The following is a 19803-nucleotide window of genomic DNA, read 5'->3' on the forward strand; positions in this document are numbered from 1 at the left end:
ATATATATAATATAGTATAGTAACTATAGTATATAGTGTAATATATGTACACTATTATGCAGCTTGTTTTGTTGGTGCTAATAGAAAAGTGCCCATGGTTTTGTTTAGCATCTCTGTGATGTGGAAACCCACAGGTTTTGTGTAAAACTGGGGTACAATACAAGTGCATCATCAGCATTTAGTTTTTCTCTATTCATATTTTAGTTGAATGAATCCAAATTTAGAAGTTTTGTTTAACACAAGGTAGTATTATATCTTTTAAAGATTTTATGAAATCTTAATTGATACAATATTTTTAGTTAAATGTCTGAAAATAGTTTCACTTTTAGCATTTATAAAAACACTTTAAACTTTATATATTTTATAAGTATCTATTTTGAACTATTTTTTTTAATTATAAATTAAACTTTATTTTTTGGTAAAATTGGTCCTTACATAAAGATAATATTAGATTAATATCAATGAAAGATTCTAATTAGTGCATTTTGTTTTACCTCGACTTTAATATTATTACTATATATCAATATTACTATATTAATCACTTTTAGCCTTTAATTTTACTTATCCTCTTCTTCTTAATCAATTTTGTATATTGATAGTGATTTCTTCAAAATATCAATACTTATTAACATATATTGTTGTAACTTAATAGTAATTTAGTAATATATTTACATAAGAACCAATTTTATCAACTGATAAAGTTTAATGGATAATTAAGAAGAATAAATAATTTATAATGACTAATTATAAAATATATGAAGTTTAGAAGAGTTTTATGCCATCTTCCTTATATTTTTTCTTATTTTATCAAATAATTATATAGAAAGTGATTATCATTAAAAAAAACCAAACATTTCATAGAAAGAAAATAATACACAATCACTAACTACTACATACAGTTATTGACAATATGTCATGATTTAGTGTGTGTTTGGTAATATCTTTTGAGGAAATAATAAGATAGTAAATAAGTTTATTTGACTAAAAAAAATCAAAACTCTTGTTTGAAGGAGATTTTTTTAAATAAAAGTTTCTCCTTTATAACTCCATGTTTAATAACTTGTTGGATGCTCTTAGTATAGGCATAAGCATTTCTAATTTAAATAACAAAAAATTGGTTGAATCTAACTAAAAAATGTGGTTCACTTTAATTTATGGTTTAGTTCTTTTTTATTAAGTAATTTAGAATCAGATTGATTTACGGTTCTAGAGAATCAGAAACCACTTGAACTGAACCATAAATTAAAAAAAAAAATTTATTATTTCATATAAGATCAATGACTAAAGGAAAAATAATATTAGTTATTATCATTAGTTTAAATAGAATTATTATAAACAAATTATATCAATTTGTACAGTTAGTAATTTTTTTTGTTAAATAAGAATAAAATATCTCATCATATCAGGAGATAACTTATCTTTTACAGATAATAAAAATATTACATGTGTACTATTTTATTTAATTTTAGAAGTATTTTATAAAAAACGTTCAAATAGGACAAATATAATAATTTTAGTGGCCGAAAGAGATAATTTATCTCCGTATACCAGAAAATATTTTATTCCCTTATTAAATTATGTCATGAGAAATGAAATGGATAGAGTATATAAACACAAACCTCTAAGATTCAACAGATAACAACAAAGTGGATTCCAACACATTAAAGAGTACACTGAATTCTATACTACTCATACTTTGGTTACTCCTTGTGGGAAAGACAAACAATTTGTCACTCCAATAAGCTTATTGTGTACTTACTATGTTAATCTGCTTTCTCTTTATCCATTTATCTTTAATTCATCTTTTCTATCATTTTTTTTAAATAAATGATAATTTATCTCTTTTAACCAATAAAATTATAATATATGTACTATTTTGTTTAGTTTTAGAAATATTTTTGTAGAAAATAGCTAAATAAGACGCATGTCATAATTTTAGTGGCTGAATAAGATAACTTATCTTCTTACAACACGAGATATTTTATTCTCATTAAAAAAGTATGGGACCACAACTTCTGTCCCACAATATTGTGTCACTTCATATGTTATGAGATGTGATTGGTCAGAAAAATACTTAATAATTAAATTTTTAACTTAAAGATATTTTTTTCAACCAATCATAACACATGACACATGTAGTGCCACAAAATATGGGATGTGGTCTCAAAAAATATATATTCTTACAAATCTCTTATATGGGATAAGAAAAGTTTATATTATTAAATAATATTTTACTTTTAAATGATTGATTTATAATTAACATATTTATAAAAATTATTGTGTACTTTATTAACATATATGACTTTTTAGTTGGTATAAGGATTTAATACCAAAAATATATAACATTTTTCTTATAAAAAAATGTGATTACTCTTTTTTAATAGAGTTAGTATCCCTAAATATTAGTGGTCCAAAAGGGCGGCTGTTGAGCATGACTTGATGATACACCCATGGTTTTGGAAGTGATTTCCAAAACTAATACACACTCACCACTTTCATTTTATTAAAATAACAATGTTTCAATACATATATTCTTCTTATAACTTTTATAGTGAGATAGAGTGGAAGCATATAAGAGACATAGTTAACCTTTATATTTTATAAAAAAATTAACTAATTTTATACCTATTAATGAAATTAATTAAAAGATAATTAATTGTTTTGATTTCGAAAAATGTATAAAATCCTCTAGTTTTTATGTTTTTGCAAGTAATTATGAATTTTATTTTATTTTTAATTATTTTTAAAATTTATCTATTAGTCAATTGATTTCTGTGTAAAGATATTGATAAAAACAATTCAATAAGAAAAATTGTATTAAACAGAGCACAATGGGTGTCCACTGAATATAGGGGAGATTAAGAATTGATCTCTTTGCAAGAGGATTCAATACAGTACATTGGATCCATACGCTAATTTGTAAAAGTCAAAGAAGATAAAGTTACAAATGAAGATAATCAGATCTAAGATTTGGTCTGAATCCTATCCAATAAATGAACGAAGCTCACTTCTTTGTCCCAAAAATAGATTCATTTCTCATAGTCCAGATAGACCACACTGCAGCAAATCACAACATCCTCCACACTTTGGTCACCTTAGAGCCAACAGTAGAATCATGAAGGTTAAAAAACTCAACAATAATGGGAGGAACCTGAACTTACAAATGTAACCAAGAGTAGAAATATTTTCACACATTTATCACAAAATTGCAAGAACTGAAAATATGATCAATCCAATCCACATGGAGGTTGCAAAACACACAATTCAACTCATCTATCCTCACAATTATGTTCCTTTTAAATAAATCATCTTTAGTTGCAAACTGATTCGTAAGCAACTTCCAAACAAAACAAGAGATATTTGTAGTACACAGTTTAACTAACATTTAAAGAAAGTATGACCTACAAGAGAAGAACTTTGAATCACTTGAGGCAAATAGGAAGATTTGACCACATAGCCACCTGAAGCATCTAAGCCTCACCTCCAACATGTCTTTCTTGCACTTGTGATTCTAAATGAGATTGTGAAGGTTTCTCGTCAAAGTCTCTTCTCTACCAAAAAGATTTCTTCTCAATTGGATTCCCCAAGACCACTCATCATGAGTTCAGATACCACGGTCTCCCACAAAAGCATGTTTATTCTGAGCTAGAGAAAATAATCTACAATAAACCTCCTTGAAGCTTTGGTGACCTACCCAAATGTTTAACCAAAAATGGGTATTAGCCCCATCACTAATTTCCTTCTAGATATTCTCATCAAACCAACCATGACTAATAAGCCAAGAAAAATGTTGTCATCACAATAATAGTAATGTAACAACACATGTTAACTAGAGAAGATAGTAATACGAAATTGTCGTCAACAATGAAACTAATATTGATATCTGGAGAAAATGAGTTCCAACTCTCCTAATGCATGATTTTTTAGATCGGGGTATTCTCTAACTAGGGATGGCAACGGGCATAGGCGGGCCCGGGTAGTGCTTTCCCGTGCCCAAACTCGCAATATTTGTGAGTACCCGTGCGGGTATCGAGTATTTGCGGGTACACAACGAGTTTTTAATTTTAATTGTAACATGAATAATATAATATTTATATGATAAATTTATGATCATAGTCAAATATGTGTAATTTATTATGAAATAATAATAAAATGTATAATATATAATCTTAAAATAATAATAAATATATATAAAAATTTAACTAAAAACTAAACATATAAATTTGCGGGTACCCACGGGGCGAGTATCACAAAACTCGCTCCCGCCTCTAAGCTATTATTACGGATACCTGTTGTGGATATTTCTACGGGTACCCACGGGTCGGACTTTTTTGTCATCCATATCCCTAACTTTGGAAGAGTTAGTTATCTCATATGCCTTTTATGGGCTTTTTGTGATAGGATTTCTATTGTTTTTTCACAAGAGGATGCAACTAATTGAAAGATGTTATTATGTTACAGACAAGGTTTTAAATAACGGTTTTAAAAGGTTAAAGACTTCATACAAAGAACATGCAAGTAGGACAAGTTTGCCTTACTTTTTATAATGTTCTCAACCTGGCTGAAAAGATATGAGTTTATATTTTTTGGTGCCATGATGTTTAGCATCAAATTCTCATCTCATTGTTGCCATGAAAACTTAAGTTTTCCAAATGTTGAATTCTTCATGAAAATTGTAGGAAGTCTCTTAGTTTTCCTAAAATATAAGAATCTTGTATATGGAACTTATTGCAACATGATTAAATTGAGCTTGGTTTTCCAAATTATGATGAAAATGTCACTTAATCAAGCTTACAAGATACTTAAAATGGTCATGTTTGAAATTTCTTTATACATCAAGGATATTCGATAACCGAAGAATAATCATATCGGAATTTAAAAATCAAATGATGACACAATGTATGAAGTATCTACCGAACATTATCCTCATACGCAAGGAATTTGTTTATTAGAATTTGAACTAATAATCATTAAATCATAAATCAAACAACCTCATTTGGTATACTTTAAGAAACTTCAACTCATTAAATATGTGGGAGTTGATCAATCAGTATTCAGTAACTTACCAGGGTCTCCTACAGCAGCATAAACACATACTTTACAAATCTGGCATGAGAATAAATAAATACATCATAAATTATAAAAGAATTTCAATATTAGAATCTATTATATCTTCTCTCATTCCAAATTATGTTTTAAAGATTTCAAATTAATTTTTAGAGATTTTAACTGGAAAAACTAGAAATTCTAACCCATGCTAGTATAGTACAACAAGTAGACCTGTCATGCTGTTATACTTGTTTGAACAAGTAAAAATTGACTAGTTTTCAACAAAAATATTGAAATGAATTATCTTGTTTTAAAGTTTAAAAATATTGGTAACATCATAGTTATATACATCTATTTTTTAATCTTAACGTTCAATCAAAATTTAATAATATTATATTAAATGTTCTCATTTTTAACAATAGAGCATTGTTCTCATGTGAATAGTTATATATATATACTCTTATAAATATGCAGTTTAATTAGTAAATCGTTAATTGAATTGACTTGTCATTAGTAGTAATGACATGTTAATAACACTAATTGTAATAATTGGTAATAGAAGAATAAGTTATCTGATTTATTTAGTATACATCCACACAATGGCCGCATATTAAAAGTGAGAGCAAACGTGGTCGTTTACATTTATTAGACAAATTCTCATACAATGCCAATTTTAAAAATTGTAACAAGTCATCTACATAAAATATTGAAAAAATTACATAAAAACAAAATAGTTCTAAGAGAAAAAAGAAACTTTTATATATCTTGAATAAATAATATTACATGTTAATTTTTTTGACGATATCAAATCATATTCTATCATAAACTATTTTAATTATTTATCTTTTTTAAAACACTAGACTAGTAGGTCAGAAGAACCGAAACGCTCACTGACTTAACATGTAAACTGCTAAAAGAAAAGCAAATAAATTAAATTTATATGAGGCAGGCCTAGTAGAATTCCCATATTACCATTAGTAATTGAAATCAGTGGTGAGTGGGATCTGATCTTATCACTGACTCGATTTGGCTAGATATCAAGTCAGAATATGGTTTTATCAAGTTTGGAGTTGAGATTGTATTAAAAAATTAGACTTGAATAAAATTTAGAGTCGAGTAAGGAACAAATATGACTTAACCCAACTCATCTCATATGTCACTCATATCTCTTGTTTGTGTGCATCTATTTAACTATGTATTAAGTAATGACATTTTTTTTTGCTCAAAAAATCATTGAGTCTCTTACTTTTTCATCATATATACATAACCAACAAAATATAGACATATATCATTTCATATATCAGATTACATATACATAATAATAATAATAATAAGTAATAATATTTATAAAACATTATATAAAATGACATAATAGAGTGATATTCAGGTTCAAATGTGATTAGATTGGCATTTTGAGTTCAAAAATAACACAACTAATATTTAAGGTAAGATAAGGAATAGACATTATCCGACTCGATCAGGTCCATACTCACTAGTAATTGCAATGCAACTGTATTATGCAACCAAAGTCCAAATATCATTTTCAGCTACCATCCCTATTTTATCGGAAAATTATTACCAAACTATCACTACTCCCAAACGCTACTTTTCCTTCATTTATTCTCTTCCATTCACACTTCCACGTGGCATAATCACCACCACCATGTCCTGAATCATTTTCCTTCCTTCAACGGAATGGGAGCTTCGCTCTCCACCGCTTCCACCACCGCTTCCGCCGCCGCCGGTTCGAACCTCGGTGACATACCGGAGAGTTGCGTCGCCGGTGTTCTCCCTCACCTTACTCCGCCGGAGATTTGCAATTTGGCGCGCCTCAATCGAGCGTTTCGCGGTGCCGCTTCGTCGAATTCGGTATGGGAAAGTAAATTACCGTGTAACTATCAACAATTGTTGGATATAATAATGCCTCCTCATCAGAGGTATCAAAATTTGTCCATGAAAGACATTTTTGCATTGCTATCTCGTCCGCTACCATTTCATGATGGTAACAAGGTTAGTTTTCGTTATTATAATTTCTCAATTTCATGTTCCAAACATATAAGTGTTGTTTCTAAGGTCTTAATTGTTGATGTTTTAAATATGATAGATTTAAAGTAGATGATTGGTTCCTTATACATGGATCCTAATGAAGAAGCTTTGTTGATAGAGACAAACCTAATTCGTGTGATCTTTATGTCTCGAAAGGATTAGTCTCTTTTGTTGGATAGGAAACATCATTGTGAAAAGAATATGAAACAAACTTAGTGTTATGAAATTGTAGCTAAAAGTGTATAGTTGGTGTAGCTAACTTATTGAATAAAAGCTATTTTTCAAAACAAGGGGATGAAATTTGTCAAATGAAAGCACTTGTAATATTATATTGGTTTGAGTAAAAATGAGATTATATGAAAAATTAGAGGAAATATTTTATTGGAAACACCAGCATATAGCTTATGGAAAGCTACTTGAAATAGCTTTCCAAAAGTTAGCTTTCAAAAGTTGCAATCTCCCTTTGCAAAAGCTACCATCTCTTGTTTTCTGTTGTTTTTTCTTGTTTAACAAATAGCTTGAGAAGATTTTGACTTTGGTCAATAAGCTATAATCTATCAAATAAGCTATAAGTTAGTGTTGCTAAAGAGACTCTTAGAAAACAAAACCCCATTGATGTATCTTGTATGCCAAGAAACGAAAAGAAGAAGAATATGGAGAGAAAAGCTTGAAGCTTAAACTTTTATTAGATTGCAATTGAAAGTGATACAATGAAAAGGAAAATAACCGACATATATAGGTTGATCCTCAACAACCTTCCTAACTAACTAAAACAGAATTATAAGAACAAAAATTACATTTAAAATACAAAGCAATAAAATCCCTATTGAATAAACACAAGTTGCTTGACAACTAAGGCACAATCGCTCAGTAACTTTCTTTACGCCCTGGACTCCTGATTGTTGATCACATTCGGTCCAAGGAGAAAGGGAATAGCATTTGTCTATGTCCTTGAATTCATGATCGAATTTTGGTCTTCCATGATGTTCCAAGGATGATGTGTTAATGTATTGAGATACAGGGAAGGGATTAACTTTATGTTGAACCATCATGCCTTTTGTCTTGATGGAAAGACCTGTGCCACGATTCACTGAGTTGGTTGAGGTGACCAAGCTTCCAACCAATGCTGCTACCTCATGCTTCCAGAGCTTGGAATCTGCAACAATTGAGTCACTACCTGGCATCCTGCAAGAAATGAATTCATGAAAGTGAATTAAGTTTAACACCCCCACAAGCTGGAGTGTGTATATCCCACAACCCCAGCTTGGAAAGATTACTAAGAAAAATCCTTGGAGGTTGAGCCTTTGTAAATATATCTGCCACTTGATCACAGCTAGCAATGGGTAAGAGATGAACAACACCATTTGAGACTTTGTCTCTAACATAATGACAATCAATCTCTATGTGTTTGGCCCTCTCATGAAACACAGGATTAGCAGCTATGTGAAGAGCAAATTGATTATCATAGTATAAAATAATAGGACCAATATGACTTAATTGTAAGTCATTGAGAAGGTATAGGAGCCATTGGCCTTCACAACTAGTAAGAGCCAAAGCTCTGTACTCTGCCTCTGCAGAAGATCTAGAAACAGTCTTTTGTCTCTTGCTTTTCCAACTAATCAAGGATTCTCCAAGAAAAAAGCAAAAACCAGTAACTGATCTTCTTGTATCAATACAAGAAGCCCAGTCAGAATCACTGAAGCCTTTTAAAGAGATGGTGGTTTCAGTGGGATAAAAGAGACCTTTGCCTGGAGAACCCTTGATATATTTCAAAACTCTTATGGTAGCTCTAAAATGATCAATAGTAGGAGCAGCCAAAAATTGGCTCAAATGGCTAAACAGAGAAAGATATTTCAGGTCTTGTATGAGTAAGATAAACCAACTTACCAATGAGTCTTCTATAGGAAGTTATCTCAGAGAGCAGATTACCTAAAGTGCTATGAAGTTTAACATTGTTGTCCATAGGAGTAGTGGAATATTTTCCAGCAAGCAAACCTGATTCTTGAAGTATGTCGGGGGCATACTTCCTTTGACAGAGGCTTATTCCATCCTTACTTTCTTGCCACTTCAATTCCTAAAAAATACTTAAGTATGCCAAGATCTTTGATGCTGAATTTTCTGTCAAGAATATTCTTTATAGAGTTTATCTTATCAAGGTCATTTCCTGCAACAACAAGATCATCTACATATACAAGAATTATAGTATAGCTATTGGTATTTATTTTGGTAAATAAGGAGTAGTCTGCTCTAGACTGAATGTACTCATTTTGAACTAAAACAGTAGTGAGTTTGGCATTCCATTGCTTGCTTGCCTGTTTTAGACCATATAGAGATTTCTCTAGTTTGCAAACAAGAGAAGGATTAGGTATGTTTAGGCTAGGGGGAGGTTTCATGTAAACTTTTTCAACTAAATCACCATGAAGAAAGGCAGTGTTAACATCTAATTGATAAAGGTACCAATTCCTTATGGCAGCAAGAGCAATAATGGTTCTAATGGTGGTCATTTTAATGACTGGGTTAAAGGTGTCAATGTGGTCAATCCCTGCAGTTTGGGTGTATCCTTTAGCCACTAGTCTAGTCTTGTATCTCTCTATACTTCCATCAGCCTTATACTTTATTTTGAAAACTCATTTACACCCTATAGCTTTCTTATCACTAGGGAGATCTGTCAAAATCCAAGTGTTGTTTTTCTCGAGGGCCTTTAACTCTGTATCAATAGCATCAATCCAATGTTGATGTTGGATTGCCTCAGTATAACTCTCAGGCTCAGTATTGGAGCTAATGGCTAAAGCATAGTTTCTATGGTTGGTGGATAATCTCTCATAGGACAACACATTGGATAGAGGATATTTGACAGCTTTCTTACTTACACAGGAGGCATTGGTTCCTAAGGAGCAATGGTAGTCCTTTAAATAATTAGGAGCATTCCTTTGTCTAGAGGATCTTCTTAAGTCAATATTGGCATTACTGCTATAATCAATGGACTCGTCATGTTGGCTTAGTAGGTGATCTTCAGTATCCAAAGGATGATCATCATTACCTTCCATTGTGGGAGGTTCATTCTGATAATTGGGTTCATGGCTCATATCATGGTCAAGATAATGATCCTTAATGCTAAAGGAGGATGTAGGCAGAGACACATCATTGTCTTCCCTTACTATATTCTTACTATCATCAAAGGGAAAAACAGTTTCATAAAAACTAACATTCCTAGATAAAAAGGTTTCTTTATTCATGCAATCAAACATTGCATATCCCTTTACACCATGCTTGAACCCAAGGAACACACATTTTCTAGCTCTAGGATCAAGTTTCTTTTTGTTATTAGTGAGAGTAGAGGCAAAAGACAAACAACCAAAGACTTTAAGATTTAAAAAATTAGGCTCTTGATTGTAAAGAATCTCATAGGGAGATTTCTTATTAAGTAAAAGAGATGGTTGTCTATTTATCAAATATACAGCATGAGCAACATCATAATTCCAAAAACATTTTGGTAAGGATGATTGATACATAAGGGCCCTAGTCACCCCTAGTATATGTTGATGTTTTCTCTCAACAATTCCATTTTGTTGAGGGGTTTCAACACAACTTTTTTGATGAATGATCCCTTTGGAGTTATAGAAATTCTCCAATCTGAACTCGGGTCCATTATCAGACCTTATGGTTTTTATCTTACTGTCAAACTGATTTTCAGCCATATTAACAAAAGATTGAACAAGAATAGAAGTCTCAGATTTGGCCTTCATAAAGAACAACCAAGTGTGCCTAGATTTATCATCTACAACAATAAGGAAATATCTATGTCCTAGGATGGATGGGACAGAAATAGGGCCCCATATGTCCATGTGAATGAGATCAAATATGTGAGCAGATTTGTTATTACTGTCATGGAAAGATAGCTTTCTTTGTTTAGCACAATGACAAATATTACATGGTTCATTATTGAATTTATTGTCTATGAAGGAAAACACTTTACTTAATATGGTAAGCTTGGCATTGGAGGGATGACCAAGTCTCATATGCCACAAGTCATAGTTGCCAGATTTATTAGTTCCCGTTTTCTCAAAATTGTTAACTAATCAATTGAAATTGTAATGCAAATTCTTAGCACTAATGATGTATAACCCTCTTTTGCCTCAGCTGCACCAATCATCCTCAATGTGGACTCTTCCTGCATCACACATTTGGTGTTGGTGAAAGTTAACTTGCAGTTAAGTGCAGAGGTTAATCTAGAAATCGAAATTAGATTAAAACTGAAGTTAGGAATGTAGAGAACATTGCTTAAGCACAAGTCATTTGAAAAGAAAACAGTTCCTGCAATGTCACTCACAACATTATTTCCATTAGGCAATCTAATTTGAATTGGATCTATTTTCTTGAAGGATTGGAATTCTAATAAGCAGAAGCAAACATGATCAGTTGCTCCTGTATCAAGAACCCAATCCTTTGATCCAGCACCACAAGTCATGAGTTGAGGGTTACCTTGACTTAGAGAATCAACATTGGTAACTTGATTTGTGACTTGATTAACTTGATGATTGCCAGGTTCTTTGATCATAGCCAGAATGGCTTTATGTTGATCAGCAGTGAAGACTCCTATGCTTTCTTTGCTGTCTTGATCACTTTCTTCATTGCAATTGACAATGTTATTAACATTGTTGTTCTTCTTGTAGTGAGGGAGAAATCCATGCTTCTTGTAACAGGTATCAACCATGTGCCCAACCTTGTTACAATAAGAGCAAAATTTTCTGTCATACCTACCTCTTCCTCTTCCTCCATTGCTCATAGAACCTTTTCCTATACTGTCATTATTGAAGGTTCCAAAACCTCTTCCTTTGGATTTTGGTCCACCAGTATTCTCACTAGAGGTTTTGGCAAGAATCCTTGTATCATCGAATTGCTCATTTGCATCCAGGAACTTCCTTTCTTGCTGACTAAGAAGAGAGAATGTTTTGTTTATGGATGGTAAAGGATCCATAAGCATGATTTGAGATCTAACAGCAGAGTAATTTTCATTTAAACCTCTTAAGAATCTGATGACATAGTCATTTTCTCTGTAGGATCTAACAAGAACGGCAAGATTAGAGTCACACTGCACTGGACATGAAGGCAAGGGTCTGAAATTATCTAGTTCTTGCCATAAACCTTTTAGGTGTGTGTAATAGGCGTCTATGGACAAATTTCCCTGTCTTGCACTATAAATTCGTTCTTGCAAATCACATATTCTAAACTCATCACCTTGATAGTATCTCTCCTTCAGATCCTGCCAAACTTCCAGAGAGGTGTCTAACCAAAGGATGCTTTGCAGGATTGTCTTGTCTATTGAATGGTTGATCCATGAGAGCACAAGGGTATTACATCTGTCCCATGCTGCAAATGCAGGGTCTACTGTGCTTGGTTTTGGAAGAGATCCATCTATGAATTGCAACTTATTCTTAGTCTTTAGAGCCATCATCATGGCTTTTGACCATGAATGATAGTTGGTTCCCGTTAATGGAGGGGATACCAATCCTATTCCAGGATTTTCATTTGGACTCATATAATAGGGACTCAAGGGATCATTGAGGGGATTGACTAAAGTAACCGAGCTTGTCATGATATATCAAAAGAGAAAAAGAAAAATAAGAGAGGTAAAGGAAGGATGACTGAATATCAGAGTAGGGGAATGCGCAACAGAGCATCAATTGGTGCTCTGATACCATCTTAGAAAACATAACCCCATTGATGTATCTTGTATGCCAAGAAACGAAAAGAAGAAGAATATGGAGAGAAAAGCTTGAAGCTTAAACTTTTATTAGATTGCAATTGAAAGTGATACAATGAAAAGGAAAATAACCGACATATATAGGTTGATCCTCAACAACCTTCCTAACTAACTAAAACAGAATTATAAGAACAAAAATTACATTTAAAATACAAAGCAATAAAATCCCTATTGAATAAACACAAGTTGCTTGACAACTAAGGCACAATCGCTCAGTAACTTTCTTTACGCCCTGGACTCCTGATTGTTGATCACATTCGGTCCAAGGAGAAAGGGAATAGCATTTGTCTATGTCCTTGAATTCATGATCGAATTTTGGTCTTCCATGATGTTCCAAGGATGATGTGTTAATGTATTGAGATACAGGGAAGGGATTAACTTTATGTTGAACCATCATGCCTTTTGTCTTGATGGAAAGACCTGTGCCACGATTCACTGAGTTGGTTGAGGTGACCAAGCTTCCAACCAATGCTGCTACCTCATGCTTCCAGAGCTTGGAATCTGCAACAATTGAGTCACTACCTGGCATCCTGCAAGAGATGAATTCATGAGAGTGAATTAAGTTTAACAGTCTCTTTTGTTGGATAGGAAACATCATTGTAAAAAGAATATGAAACAAACTTAGTGTTATGAAATTGTAGCTAAAAGTGTATAGTTGGTGTAGCTAACTTATTGAATAAAAGCTATTTTGCAAAACAAGGGGATGAAATTTGTCAAATGAAAGCACTTGTAATATGATATTGGTTTGAGTAAAAATGAGATTATATGAAAAATTAGAGGAAATATTTTATTGGAAACACCAGCATATAGCTTATGGAAAGCTACTTGAAATAGCTTTCCAAAAGTTAGCTTTCAAAAGTTGCAATCTCCCTTTGCAAAAGCTACCATCTCTTGTTTTCTGTTGTTTTTTCTTGTTTAACAAATAGCTTGAGAAGATTTTGACTTTGGTCAATAAGCTATAATCTATCAAATAAGCTATAAGTTAGTGTTGCTAAAGAGACTCTTATTTGGTTACACTTTTCTTTTAAAGACCTGGGTTGGTGACACTTGTATCCTTGGAGGACTAATTTTTCATTTTGTTATCTTTAAGTTAATTGGGACTTTTGGTTTGATTTGTTGGATTTTTCGCATCATGATGATGGTGGAGTTTTTTGCAGGAAGTGTGGCTGCACAAGGTCACGGGAAGGGTTTGCATGTCAATTTCTGCAAAAGCCATGTCAATTACTGGAATTGATGATCGCAGATACTGGACTTGGATTCCTACTGAAGAATCTAGGTTACATGCCTAAACCTTGACTTATCTGAAAATGGCCTTGTTCCTTGTGTTGGCTTACTAAATTCAGTTCACCTCACATTAGAAAGTTGCTTTTATATGCTCTAGACTAGAGCCTCAAGATTATTTGGTTGCACTCACTGTTTTATATTATTCGGACACACAAAACTTGTACGTGTTTGGTATAGATTGTGTTTTTTAAATTGTGATTATAAGCTGTGAGATTATAATCCAAGAAGCACTCAGTGTAATTCTCAATGTCACTCCATACTTAAATTATCCCAACTTACTGCTTATATCATATATGCTATTTGTGCTTCCCTTTGCAAACTGTAGCGTTCTTAAGCTTGATGCTTTGCTTAATCTGTCAGCTTTCTGTTCTGAGTATTTATTGCATTACATTCTTTCTATTCATTTATTTCAGGTTCAATATTGTAGCATATCTGCAGGAAATATGGTGGTTTGAAGTAGACGGGGAAGTCAAGTTTCCATTTCCTGCTGATACTTATACTCTCTCCTTTAGGATTCACCTTGGACGGTTTTCCAAAAGGCTTGGACGCCGCGTATGCAATTATGAACAGACCCATGGCTGGGATATAAAACCGGTGAGGTTTGAATTCTCTACTTCAAATGGTCAGCGATCAACCAGTGAGTACTTCTTGGATGAAACTGTACAGATTGATGCCTATGGTGATCATAAGCGCAGAAACTGGGTAGATTACAAGGTGGGTGAGTTTATAGTAAATGGATCAGAACCTATAACTGAAGTTAGATTCTCCATGAAACAGATTGATTGTACACACTCTAAAGGTGGGCTTTGTGTAGATTCTGTATTTATTATACCCACAGGTTTGAGAGAGCGCAAAAGAAGCGGCATCATGAAGTAGCCGCGCACAGAGTAGTGAATTTCTCTAGTGATCTCAGACATCCTAGAACACTATGTTGGGGTCTATCATACAAGTTACCCTTGTGAAAGAAATAGAGGATTTGGAGGATGTCATCTTTGCTGGGATTTACATTTTCATTGGTATGTGTCCTCTATAGTTTTTATGTGATAATCATTTGTATGTATTTTATTTAGTCTGTTCCATATTGTATATACCTTTGTCAGATGATATTGATAAACAAACGGGTAAACAAGCTTTGCTGATACTTTTTTTTATTGCCCTATTCAATGTAATAGTAGATTTTCCTCACCTGATGTTTTGTGCATTCTATCAGTGATTGACACAATTTTCTGCGGGGTAAAAGAGATATTTTAGGTCAATTTTATTTTACCCTCTTGTAAGTAAAATATTAAGAAGTGGATTTTGATTCTCCGTAGTCTTCTCAACCATCATATTGTTATTGTTGATATGTCAGGGTGTAAAATAATCAAACTCAATATGATATAAATATTTAAGCTATGACGTTATCTCATCTAATAGATTAGTCTCTTGGATTCGAATTTTCTCGTATGCTTAAGCCCTAATTTGTAACATGTAGTTTCCATTTCAGTGTTATTTTGTTATGGATTGGGACTTAGCCTCTTAAAGATTTATATACAATGAATTTATCATCTCCCCTTTGGTTGAAAATGAATGATGATAATGCAATCAGTGTAAAAAACTCTTACCAATGTATACATCTTTTTTTTCAAAAAAAAAAAAGGATTGTCACATTTTTTGTTTCATTATTTGTGATAGTCTTCTATTTGACTAAAATACAATAAAATTAATTATTAAATTTATTTTTTATCAATCACAAGTCCTACTGAAGAGTGCAATGCATGGGGCATCTGATTTTACTGTAAGGTTCTCTTTTCTTTTATATCTTATTTTACTATATATGAAATCCCCTCCCTCTCGAAATTCAAGCCAAATGCTTTTTAAACTTTCAGCTTTCTTAGAGTAATGTTACATGTGTCACTCACTTAAATTGTTGAAAAAATATTGTTACTACATATTTAAACTGAGATGTAATATTATAGTTTCTTCACCAATTAAAGACAATAGCATAGTGACTGTATTATCTATCCAAGAAAAGAATTGCAATTACTAAATGGTGATGGATATTGGATCTAATCCTGTTGACCAATTCAATGTGATAAAAGTGGGTTTGCTCTCTCTACAAAACTGGTATAAAGTTTAGCAAAAAAAACTCAACTTTAAGATAAATTCATGAGTAAGATGTCTTTGAATCTATCCCAACATTTAAATTCATTAACTTAGTTACCCCACATTGGATTGCTCTACAAATTTAAATTGAGTAAGTATCAAATTCAGAACTACTTAGGCTGGTTAGATAGTGGAGTGTTATATGTGGTACGGTTAGGATATAGTTCCACAAATTCCACTCGTGAAACATTTGACAACAAGCCTAGAATTGGACAAAGATGGAGAGGACTAAAGCCTTATACCTTAAATTAGAGATTTTTGGAGTACGAGGTTTAGTCATCAATTGGGGTAAAAGAAATGTTTATTTGGTAATTAGAGACTATATTTTGGGTCAGTGAACTAACGAACAATTACAAAACTAGTGGTTTGGGTTTCCTACATCCTATGGTTTTAGGCAAAGCCTAATAATGAAGGCAACTTCAAATAAAACGTACCAAACAACTCAACACATCACATCCAGAGTAACTACGAAAGATAAAAGAAGAATATAAAGGATGGATCATGTTAAGATGAAATTAGCAAAGCTTGCAAAATTCAATCAATTACCCGGTAATCTAAAGCTTCAAAAACACAGGTTTGACAAAACAGTGAAATAAAAAGATTAATCAAGCAAGTAAAATATACTGAGTGCAGAAGTTTCGAAACTCTATAAATGGTAGACAAAAAAAGAAGTAAACTAGGAGCTTAGCGTTTCCCACCACCGCCACCAAGCTTGGGACCTTTAGAAGCTGCGCCCTTTGAAACGTTACCCTTGCCCGTCTTTTGTGACTTGGCAGTTACTTCTGCCTTTTTAGCCTTCTTCTCGTCCTTGGTCTTCTTGATTCTCTCCTTAATTTCACTGCAAATCATTGTGGATATTCAGATAGTTAGATCCTGTACATGCTTTTACGCAAAAAGTCACGAATTGGTAAAATATCATATTGAATAAGATGAGGTTATAAGATTAATGTAAGCAAAATAAGGGTGTGTAACAAAATTAGGAAAGCGGGTCAAACAATAGCAATCAAACAGTAGATGAAGGAAAACACACCGAAGAGCGGCTTCCCTTGCAGCATCTCGAACTTCTGGTTTCTCGGTTCTTCTTTTCTGAATAACTTCCAAAGTAGCACCAACAATGGATCTAGAGTATGGCTTCTTGGTAGCACGACGCTTCTTCTTCACAGCTTCTTGAGCAGCATCCTAACACACCATATTCAAGCACAAGGTAAATCAACATGCATGCAATCAGTGGTGGAATACCAGAATCACTCAATACAAGGTGTACAACAACATTTTCAACTTCTAACAAGTTTCATTAATGGCAATTCTTCTTTTAAATGGCCGAAGAAAAGATTTATGCTTGACTCATATATCTTAATTGTTAAATCATTATTACAAAAGCTTTCAATTAAATAATCACCTTCTTGTGTTGCTTCCTAAACATGGCAGTCCAGGTGAGCTTCGATGGCTTCAAACGGTTGTGGAAGTATCTCTTGCATTTTGAGTTCACAAAGAGGAACACCTGTTGAATCAACAGACAGAAACCCCGACATCAACAACTAATAATGAAATAATGAACACATCCGAGAAAGTGGCGCATCCACAGGCAAATATTTAAAGTACAACACAATTAAATCACCTGTGAGTCACCACGAATAAATCTGATGCCTCTCCCTGGGTAGATCTTAGCACCACTGAATCGGCAAAGTTCAGTCCTGACATAGCAATATCAAATACAAATTATTAGATTTATAGCGACTATCGAGACTATAACAATTTAATGCTAAATACGCCGATCAGTTCAAGATGAATCATTCTCAACTGTAATTACATAATTCTCTCAATTACTCTGAGAACCACTCATCGGTTCATCGTAAACAATGTCTCATAAAATTAATGTAAAAACTGATAAATTACATTACCAAGTACTCATACCCGCACACATAACTACGTTCTCAGGATTTCAACTTATCAATATCTTAAAAGTTGTGTTCAATAAATTACTGAAAACTCAGTAACAAAAAACACACATTTCTAAACTCAATTTCGAAGTGCAAATTCCTTATTAAGAAGCAAAACCTAGATCAATAAACAACAGTATACAAATGTTCAACATACTTGTCATTTTAGAATTTACAAATGAAATTCTGAATACGAAATTAAGGTTTTAAATTATGGCATGAACAATCGAAAAAGAATTTATAAGAATAAGAATTGAATATAGAAGAAGATGGAGATTGAATATGAAACGTACTTGAGAACCATGGCTTCGGCTGCTGCTACTTCTTCTTCAAGCTGAACGAAGAAACCCTAGAATCTCAACTCAGCTATCTATAACCACTTCGTTAGGATCTCTCTTATTTGTTTGGGCCCAAATCAAACACCATTCTAGGCCCACTCGGTGTCTACAACAACAAACCAACCCAAAATTAAATCGAGATAAATAAATGTATGCACCAGTAATGTAAGAGTTTTATATACTATTATTTTATCATTCATCATTTATGTTTTATTATATTTACTTCAAATAAATAGTAGAAATGAATAATTTATTAACTATGTATAAATTTATACATTGATAACGCATAGATATTCACTCTTATATTAATGGTAATTAACATGTATAACTTAGACATAATGTAATATAAGCTCATAATGCATAGATTAAATATTATCATCAATTCATACTTTTTTACATTATTTTGGTTACTGAAATAAATGACATATAATAAATATAAGAGAAATTGTTAACAAAATTTGACCATTATTCGTGCATTGTGTTAATAATAAATGACTATTAATATATTATTAAAGAATGTGATTTTAAATTCTTTTACACCTACCATGAACCCAATACTCACATAATGTTTCTAATTGATACAAATTGTAATATATAACATTATATTCTCTCATTCATTATAAACATATTTCAAATAAATCTTAACAATTATGCTAATGCCTTCAATCAATGGTGTTGTGTGTGGCTTTTCAAGTTTCAAGTGAAGACATTAGGTCATATGATTTTTTCATATTTTTAAAAATTCATAAATATGTTTTTTAATTGATTGATATATTGTTTTTTAATTTTAAAACAAGTTAATCATGTATTAGATGGGAGATAGCTTCAATACTCCTTAATCATATTGTCGAACATCAAACAAGTGGGCTGGAGTTATTATGGTTGAAAACAACTAAGATGACTCGTAGTTTTTTTATCGGTAATTGTTAGTATGTTAGTATTTTGTTGTGGGTGGAACTACATCCTCAACCTCATTCAACCTAACCATTAAATCACCTTATAACTTCAAAAAAATTTGTTGATGGTGAGACTCGAACTCATAACCTCCTACACTTCATTCTTTAAGGTCACTCTTCACCATCAGACTATCTTATGACTCCCTTGGGATGACTCGTGGTTGATGCATGCTCTTCATGATGTTCCTAGGTGACAATAGAAAAATCATTGTTGTTTTCAAATCTTCTTATTCGAGTGTCCAACAAAATGCTTTTGTCATTCGTGTTCTTTTCTATCTATA

At 32.4% G+C, this 19803-nt stretch overlaps 2 protein-coding genes across 2 annotated transcripts; one reads left to right on the plus strand and one right to left on the minus strand.

Moving 5' to 3' along the window:
* LOC109357311 (F-box protein PP2-A15-like) lies at positions 6745 to 15449 on the plus strand. Its single transcript, XM_019601187.1, has 3 exons — positions 6745 to 7059; positions 14017 to 14135; positions 14557 to 15449. Exons 1-3 carry the CDS (start codon positions 6745 to 6747, stop codon positions 15017 to 15019), a joined length of 897 nt encoding a protein of 298 aa, XP_019456732.1. The 3' UTR covers positions 15020 to 15449.
* On the minus strand, positions 16772 to 18643 carry LOC109355724 (60S ribosomal protein L24-like). Its single transcript, XM_019598917.1, has 5 exons — positions 18522 to 18643; positions 17907 to 17982; positions 17688 to 17789; positions 17319 to 17467; positions 16772 to 17126 (listed from the first exon to the last, which is right to left on the minus strand). The coding sequence occupies exons 1-5, from the start codon at positions 18530 to 18532 to the stop codon at positions 16973 to 16975; spliced, it is 492 nt and encodes a 163-aa protein (XP_019454462.1). The 5' UTR covers positions 18533 to 18643; the 3' UTR covers positions 16772 to 16972.

This window comes from Lupinus angustifolius, chromosome LG09 (genome assembly GCF_001865875.1).
Source record: "Lupinus angustifolius cultivar Tanjil chromosome LG09, LupAngTanjil_v1.0, whole genome shotgun sequence".
Classification (NCBI taxonomy): Eukaryota; Viridiplantae; Streptophyta; class Magnoliopsida; order Fabales; family Fabaceae; genus Lupinus; species Lupinus angustifolius.